The 9216-nt window shown below is 47.8% G+C and overlaps 2 protein-coding genes across 2 annotated transcripts; both read left to right on the plus strand.

Moving 5' to 3' along the window:
• The first annotated feature begins 3345 nt into the window (after positions 1–3345).
• Positions 3346–4797, plus strand: LOC125583132. Its single transcript, XM_048749708.1, has 2 exons — positions 3346–3465; positions 3631–4797. Exons 1-2 carry the CDS (start codon positions 3346–3348, stop codon positions 4795–4797), a joined length of 1287 nt encoding a protein of 428 aa, XP_048605665.1.
• Positions 4798–7154: 2357 nt separating this feature from the next.
• Positions 7155–8423, plus strand: LOC125583133. Its single transcript, XM_048749709.1, has one exon. It carries the CDS (start codon positions 7155–7157, stop codon positions 8421–8423), a length of 1269 nt encoding a protein of 422 aa, XP_048605666.1.
• The last annotated feature ends 793 nt before the right edge of the window (positions 8424–9216 follow it).

Raw genomic sequence — 9216 nt, forward strand, 5'->3', positions numbered from 1 at the left:
CATCCATCTATGGGGAAACTCTCCAAAAGAGATGATCCATGTTTGTAAAGAGAGAGCTGGAGTGCTGGAGGGCATTTCAAAGAACACATGATTGATTGATTCCTCCTCCGCTCCACAACGTGCACAACATATATCCCCTTGTAGTCCTCGCACTTTCAGGTTCTTCTTGACTGCTATACATCCTGTCACCAATTGCCATAGAAAATGCTTTCACTTTGGGGGACACTGTATCTTCTAACAGAATGCCTTCAAAGTATCAACTGTGGGTCCCAACACTAAAGGTGGTCTTTCCCTATCTGGATAAATCCGTTCTATCTGATATCCTGATTTAACCGTATACTTCCCATTATTTGTGAAATGTCATCCATCCCTATCCACCATCTAGGTTTTACTCAGTGGTATACTCTCTATAGCTTTCACATCTTGGGGATCCACCAAAGTCCGAAGTGCCTGTGAATTCCATATTCGCGAAGTAGGATCAATAAGAGAATCCAATTTTAAAACTGGGTAGAAATTGTGTTGATTTTTGCCTGCTGGTCTCGGGCGAGTGGTTGGGAGCCATGGATCGTTCCGTACTGATTTAGATGATCCTGATCCCACCCTTTTAATTAGTCCTTTGCTTACCAGAGATCTAGCTGAGACGATACTCCGCCATCCATATGACGGAGCATATGAACGAATCGGTTCCAAAGGGTGAGGCATTCCTGTAATATCGACCTTTAAATACTTGAGCAAATAAAGTATTTGGCTTCTCAATCAGACGCCATAACTGTTTTCCAAGCATCGCTGTGTTGAAATCAGTAATATCTTTAAAACCTAGTCCTCCATCCTCCTTATCTATACATACTTTATCCCATGATTTCCAGTGCATTCCTCTTGTGCTTCCTCCTGGACTCCACCAGAATTGTGCGACCGTGGTTGTCAGTTTTTTAACAGTTGCCTTAGGTAGACGATAGCAAGATATCACATGGTTTGGCAATGCCGTAACCACTGATTTTATAATCACTTCCTTTCCTCCCTTTGTGAAGAACTTAAAAGTCCAACCATTAACTATATTATTTAGCTGGTCCTGCACAAAGATAAAAAATTGTATCTTGGAGCCCCCCCCCCCCCCCCCCCCCCCCCCCCCCCAGATTTTCTGGGAGGCCTAGATAGGATCCCATACCTCCATAATCAATATCTCGTAACTCCTGTCTAGCTGATTCCTCAATTTTGTGCCCAAATTGAATTGAGGACTTATCAAAATTTATAAGCTGACCCGATACAACCTCATATTCCTTTAAAATCCTTAGAATAGTTGGACACTCTTCTTTTCGAGCTTGACAAAAGAAAAGACTATCATCCGTAAAAAGCAAATGAGATATCGGAGGACATGCTCTAGCTACCTTCATTCCTGTTAAAAGTCTTTCTCTCTCCGCCTTTTTAACATTTGCAATTAAAGCCTTAGTGCACAAAATAAATGATAAGGAGATAAAGGATCCCCTTGTCGTAAGCCCATGTGTGGAACAATAAGACCTCATGGTTGACCATTTAAAAGAACCCGATATTGAACCGATGATATACACTTCATCATTAATGTGATCCAATGAATATCAAAACCCATCTTCTGTAGCACAACCTTGATAAAATCCCATTTCACTCTATCATACGCTTTACTCATATTTGTTTTAATTGCCATAAATTTTCCTTGACATGCCTTGCTAGTCCTTAATCCATGAAACATTTCCTGAGCTATAAGAATATTATCCGAGATCAACATTCCTGGCACAAATGCCGATTGAGTTTCTGATATGAGGAGGGTAAGCATATTTTCAAACGCTGATACAAAACCTTCAAGATAATTTTAAATCCAACATTACATTGACTGATTGGCCTCAACTCTGTCATCCTTGTAGGTCTCTCCGTCTTTGGAATCATACAAATATTAGTAATATTTAACCATGGATCCAGTATTCCAGAAACCAGAAATCAGAAAATAATTCACCATCTCCACCAAATCCTTCTTAATAATATGCCGGGAGTGTTGGAAAAAAAAAAGATGTCATGTCTCTAGGTACGTCATAAACAAGGCTTCTCTAACATCATTCTCCATCGCTAATTGATGTATAGCATTTGATTTTAGCTATTGATTTTAGTAATTTTAGTGTTTAATTATCACATTTAGGTGTTATTAGGTGTTGCATTTGTACATATTGCATACATAGGGGCTGGAATGCACAATTAGGAGTTTTGGAGCGAAATCAAGGACCAAACTGTACAAAATAGAAGTTCTGGGGCCAAACATGAAAAGGAGAAAATCTCAGGGACCATATGTGCAAATATGCAAAAGATGGCCATGGTTGGGCCGTGAGTTTTAGAGCGTTCGATGGGGAGAAGACGAACTGCTCGATCCTTCTGGCTTGGTCCAAGCTTGGTGCCTTCTGTCCGTAAAGCTCGCAATGACCGCTTTGAGAAGATATGTGTCGCTCGATTCATCAGCCTCGACTCACCCCTTGTCCGTGAAGCATGAAACGACCGATGAACTCGTACCGGTCTGCTCGATTCAGCTCCCTCAGCCTAAGCCTCAGCCCGACCAGCCTGAATTGGCTACTTCAAGAATCTGAATGCTCGATGGTGTCCTCTCGGTTCGAAGAGCAACTCTGACGAGGAAAGAAGATGAGCAGACACGAAGGCGAGACCAAAAGCTCTGGCTTGGACGCGGGAGAGACGAGGGCGAGCAGATGCGGTGAAGCGACGGAGGAGCACGATCTGGTGCGGCAGAGACGTTGGTGGAGCTCGAGCCTGACTGTAGAGGGTGAATTCGGCATCCCTCAAGGCCCGAAGAACAGACGGCCCAGCCCACTCAGGACGAAACGGTGGCTCGGCATGATGGCTCAAAACGCGTGTCTCTCGGCGTAACGTGGGAAAGCTTTCGGTCGACTTCCCGACTAAGCATCCCGACTTAACGGCCTCTCGAGACAGCATGGGCTTTCTCGGTCCAGTGAGTTAGAAGCCCACGAAGACGATGCAAACTAGGTCATGGGAGAGCATGAGGTTAACTATATGAAGGGAAGGAGACGCAATGAGAAAAGGATCCGAAATCACTGATACTCACTGGGCGGCTAGATTAGGGTTTTACCTTGTTATCTCGCCTTGTTGTATCTCTCCGGCAAAGCCTTCTAGGCTCCGGTACCTTTCTTTTACGCATCTCCTTTCCTTGTAACCAACAAAACGCTCTTCGTACCATTAATAAGAAGTCTTTGCTTTGCCCACATCTAAAAACCGAACGTTCTCTCGTTCCGTACCGTTTCCCGATCAAACAGTTGGCCCCCACCGTGGGGTCTCTAGCAAAGTAACGTCGACAAGATGGCGACGAGTAACGACGGCTCTTCCTCTGGAGAAGATCGTGAAGCCGCTGAAGTAACGCCGGCGTCTTTACCTGTGACTCCGACACCACTCCAACCCGCTTCAATTGAAACTATCATGGTGCGCCTTGCGCAGCAAGACGCAGTCCAGAAAGCGGCGACCGAATAAATCGCAGCGCTTGCAAAGATCTTAGCCCCCCTCGCTGCGAACGTAGAAGCTTCGACGGCGTAGTACCGAAGACATCTGTTTAACACAGAGAGAGCGACTGGTGCAGCACCAACGTAGACTGCCAACCAAGATGTCGCCGATGATGACGCGGCCCAAACCCCGGTCAGCCTTGATGCGCAGACGATAAACGAGCTCACCGCGCTGAAACAGTCGGTGCTGGATATAAACTCCAAGATCCATCATGTCACCACGTCCGCCCCTCAGATCGAGCGAGTCCTAGCAGAATCTCTCCGGACACCGTTCACCGAAAATATAACGAAGGTCCACCTCCGAAAGATGGAAAAGCTCCATCTTCCAACCTTCGACGGTGTATCCGACCCTTCTGCTCACGTCACATCCTTCAACATCGCGATGCGACGCGCGAACCTCTCTGATGAGGAAAAAGACACCGGCTTTTGTCAACTTTTCATCGAAACCCTAGAAGGTATCGCTCTTAACTGGTTCACCAGTCTTCAGGAGAACTCCGTTGATAGTTTTTATGACCTCTCGACGGCTTTCCTCAAAAACTACATCATGTTCACTCGACAAGAAGCCACCGCCACAGATCTTTGGAATCTCAACCACGCGAACGGACAGACCTTGAGAGATTTTATGGAGAAGTTCAAATCCATTGTCTCGAAAGTCGACGTACCAGATCATATAGCTGTGGAGTCGTTGATGAACACCCTCCACATTAAGTCACCATTTCGGGCCGATCTTTACCGACACCCGACGAGATCAGTACCAGATGCCATCGCTCGATCCAATAACTTCATTCGAATGGAGGAGGATACTAGGGACAAGGCGGCCAAAGAAGCTGCAGGGAAACAGACCCCCGCTCAGACGAACGACGCTCGTCAAGAACCGTGCCAACATTCCACGAGTGGCAAGCCTAACCATAGGAAGGGCTACATGAATGCTATAGACGACGGCGAACCATTGGGTTCCGCCGCAATGGCGCGAGAGAAGGGGTGGAATCATTGGGATCGAGATACCAGCCAGCCAAAGTCTAGCTCCCCTGAACCAGCAAACTCGAACGCCGTCGAGCCGAGTAAGTGGTGTTCCTATCATGAGGTCAAGTCACATGATACGAAGGATTGCAAAGTCTTATACGGACACTTCCTCAAATCCATCAAAAGCGGGAAAATCGAGATTGAATCTCCGCAGAAGCCGAAAAACAATAAGAGTTGGAGCAAAAACAAAGAGAAGAAGATTCAGAAGTCTCAAGCAAAAGCCCCTCAGTGAGAAGAGCAAACTAATCCTGAGAAAGCCACAGTAAACAATCTCAACCTCGAAGGCGAGTCAACTGATGAAGAACCACCTAAGAACCGGCGACGGGTGGAAATGATACTCCCCCGACAGGCTGATTCCTCGGATGACAAAATTCTGCCAGTACCAACGGACTTGCCCGAAAAATTGGGCAGAAAAACAGATTCCAAGGACTTACGCACATTTCTGAAGCGGAAGGCCGAAATGGTGCAAAAGAACGAGGCAGACCTCACGACGTCCCTCGACGAGTCTAAAGCAAGAAAGACTACCCGCAGCGAAGCTGCTCTACACCTTCAATCTCAGCCCGCAGATTTACGTGAGCAGATCAACTCCAAAGCCGAAGACTTGCGCGCCAAGCTTAGTCAACCCAAGCAACATGATTTGCGACCGTGCCTCGAAGCGAAACGACAAGCGCAACGAGAATTGATGAAAGTTACGAACACCCCGCACCTCAACGTCATAATGGGTGGTTCACCTCCTTGCGAGGACTCGGTAAGAGCAGTTAAAGATTACAGGCGGCAAGCCATCACCGCCCAGAAGTGGCCTTCGCAAGTCGAAGCAGACCATCAAATCTCTTTCTCGGCGGCCGACACTCACGGCATTAGCATGCCACATAACGACCCACTCCTAATCGATATCGGAATTGGCGAATGCCAAGTCACAAAGGTTCTCGTCGACACAGGCAGCTCAGCGACCTTATCTTTCGGGACACGCTCGACAAGATGGGAGTCAACCAGCGCGACATGAAGCCCTCCTCACGCACTCTCACGGGATTCAATGACTCCTCAGAACAGATGATTGGGAAAATTCGTCTCCCAGTTTACGCAGGTGATGTGACCCGCATTGTTAAGTTCTCTGTTATCCAGGCTAGGGCGCCCTACAACGCGATCCTCGGAACGCCTTGGTTACACTCCATGAAAGCCATTCCCTCTACCTACCACCAATGCGTTAAGTTCCCTCGGAAAGATGGAACGACGCAGACGATCCGCGGGGACCAACGGGCCGCAAGAGAGCTACTTATCGCCGCGGTCAAGCTGCAACAATCACCATCTCTCGTCAACGCCGTCACCAAACCAATACATAAGATCTACCCTCAGAAGGAAGTAATCCACGAGGTTCCCATCGATGGAGCTGACCCATCGAAGGTCGTGCGCATTGGCGCTTATCTCTCCGACGATCTGCAGTCATTAATCATTTCTTTCCTCAAAGAAAATGCCTCAACCTTTGTATGGGTAACTTCTGATATGAAGGGTATAGACCCCGCAATAACATCTCAAAAATTAAACGTCGATCCGACGTTCAGGCCTATTTGACAGAAGAGGCGGAAGCTCGGACCCGAATGGTCCAAAGCAGTAAATGAGGTAGTTGACAGGTTGCTCGACGCAGGTTTCATCGCCGAAGTACGGTACCCGGAGTGGCTAGCAAACCCCGTCGTTGTTAAAAAGAAAAATGGGAAATGGCGCATTTGTGTTGACTTCACGGATTTGAACAAAGCATGTCCAAAAGACAGTTACCCTCTCTCGCATATCGACCGTCTGGTGGAGTCGACTGCCGGCAACGAGCTCCTAACATTTATGGACGCTTTTTCCGGGTATAATCAAATCATGATGCATACGGACGATCGCGAGAAAACGGCGTTCATAACGGACAGAGGGACGTATTGCTACAAGGTCATGCCTTTCGGCCTAAAGAACGCAGGAGCGACTTACCAGCGTCTGGTCAATAGAATGTTTGCCGACAAACTCGGCAACACTATGGAAGTTTACATTGATGATATGCTGGTCAAATTACTTCGCGCCAAGGACCATCTCAACCATTTACGAGACTGCTTCAAAACGCTGAACGAGTACGGGATGAAGCTCAACCCAGTGAAATACACCTTCGGCGTCACGTCTGGAGAGTTCCTAGGTTACATTGTCACCCAGCGAGGCATCAAAGCAAACCCAAAACAAATGACGGCAATCCTCGATCTCCCTAGCCCGAAGAACACCCGCGAGGTTCAGCGTTTAACTGGATGGATTGCGGCACTAAACAGGTTCATCTCAAGATCCACAGACAAGTGCCTCCCATTCTATGAACTCCTGCGAGGAAATAAGAGATTCATCTGGGACGAAAAATGCGAGGAAGCCTTCAATCAACTCAAGCATTACCTAACGACACCTCCAGTTCTGTCGAAGCCCGAAGTCGGGGACACTCTATCCTTATACATTGCCGTCACCTCCTCGGCCGTTAGCAGCGTCCTAATACGATAAGACTGTGGCGAACAGAAACCTATTTTCTACACCAGCAAGCGGATGACGGAACCGGAAACGAGATACCCAACCTTGGAAAAGATGGCCCTCGCTATCATCACCTCGGCAAGAAAACTCAGACCTTATTTCCAATCGCACACTATCGAGGTGCTCTCCAACCAGCCCCTTAGGATGGTAATGCAAAATACCAACCAATCAGGAAGGCTAACAAAGTGGGCAGTTGAGGTTAGCGAACACGACATCGTGTACAAGAACCGCACAGCAGCTAAGTCGCAAGTTCTTGCTGATTTCCTGATCGAGCTAACGCCGGAGCTAGAACAAGATCTTGTATTGCCAAGCCTGAACTGGATACTGCACGTAGATGGTTCATCTACGAACAAAGGTTCAGGAGCAGGCGTACAACTCCAGTCACCGACAGGCGAACTAATCCGACAGTCATTCAGTTTTAATTTTCCGGCGTCCAACAACGAAGCCGAATACGAGTCTCTCATCGCAGGCCTTCGTCTCGCAAAAGCAGTAAAAGCTAGACGAGTCAATGCATATTGTGACTCCCAACTCGTGGTGAGTCAATTTCTCGGAGACTACGACGTCAGGAATGACAGAATGTATGCTTACTTGAAACTCGTCAAAGATCTTACACAAGATTTCAAATTCTTCGAGCTAACGAAAGTCCCTCGCGGAGAGAACGTATGTGCGGACGCACTCGCAACCCTTGGGAGTAAGCTACACGATCAGGTGAATAGGACAATCCCAATACATAGGATTGAAAAGCCAAGCATCAGCCCACCGACGGAACAACTTGCCATTGCAGAATCTATCACCGACGCCATGGACATCGACGAAGGGGAACCTTGCACAACGGAAGAGCAATTCGAAGATTGGCGAACGGAATTCATCGCTTACCTATCCGATGGGATACTACCTACAGAGGAATGGGACGCAAGACGACTCAAAAGACGCCGTGCGCATTATGTCATCATGAATGGAACACTCCATCGATTGACCGCAACAAAAGTACTCCTTAGGTGTATCTTTAGAGACGAAACAAGGCTGGTCATGGCCAAAACACATGAAGGAGCAGCAGGCAACCATACAGGAGGACGAGCTCTCGCACTAAAAGAGAAAAGCCTTGGTTTCTATTGGTCAACAATGAACGCAGATTGCGAATCCTATGTCAAGAAATGCGATAAGTGCCAGCGACACGCTTCAACCATACACAGCCCGACTGAATTGCTCCATACCTTGATGGCGCCATACCCCTTCATGCGATGGGGAATGGATATCATCGGGCCAATGCCGAGCTCTCGACAGAAGAGGTTCATCCTAGTCTTAACAGATTACTTCACTTAATGGGTGGAAGCAGAAGCCTACGCCAACATTACCGACAAGGAGGTGCAGAAGTTCATCTGGAAAAACGTCATCTGCAGGCACGGGCTCCCATATGAGATAGTCACAGACAACGGATCCCAATTTATCTCCCACAACTTCAAAGAGTTCTGCGACAGATGGAGAATTCGGCTCAACATGTCCACACTGAGAAACCCGCAGAGCAACGGTCAAGCCGAGTCCACTAACAAGACAATCATCGACGGACACAAGAAACGACTCGACTTGAAGAAGGGTCGCTGGGCCGACGAACTAGATGTAGTCCTCTGGTCCCATAGAACAACACCTCGCGGAGCAACGAAAGCCACCCCCTTCTCGATGGCCCATGGGGTCGAAGCAATGGCACATGCTGAGGTAAACGTGACGAGTTTACGACGTTCCAAAATGCCGCAAAACATCGAACTTAACCAAGGTATGCTCCTCGACGCACTGGATGATATTGAAGAAAGACGCGACCAAGCATTGCTTCGAATCCAAAACTATCAGCACCAGATCGAAATCTACTACAACAAGAAGGTTAACTCCCGCCCCCTCGAATTGGGAAATCTGGTCCTCCGGAAGGTGTACGAAAATACTAGGGAATGGAAAGCCGGAAAACTCGGAGCCAACTGGGAAGGACCCTACAAGATCATCGAGGTCGTGAAACTTGGAGTCTACCACCTCGAAACTTAAACCGGCGAAGCGGTGCCACGAGCCTGGAACTCAAAGCATCTCCGACTCTTCCACAACTGAACGACCAACGGTCACGTTCACTTGC

The sequence above is a fragment of the Brassica napus genome, chromosome C3 (assembly GCF_020379485.1).
Source record: "Brassica napus cultivar Da-Ae chromosome C3, Da-Ae, whole genome shotgun sequence".
NCBI lineage: Eukaryota > Viridiplantae > Streptophyta > Magnoliopsida > Brassicales > Brassicaceae > Brassica > Brassica napus.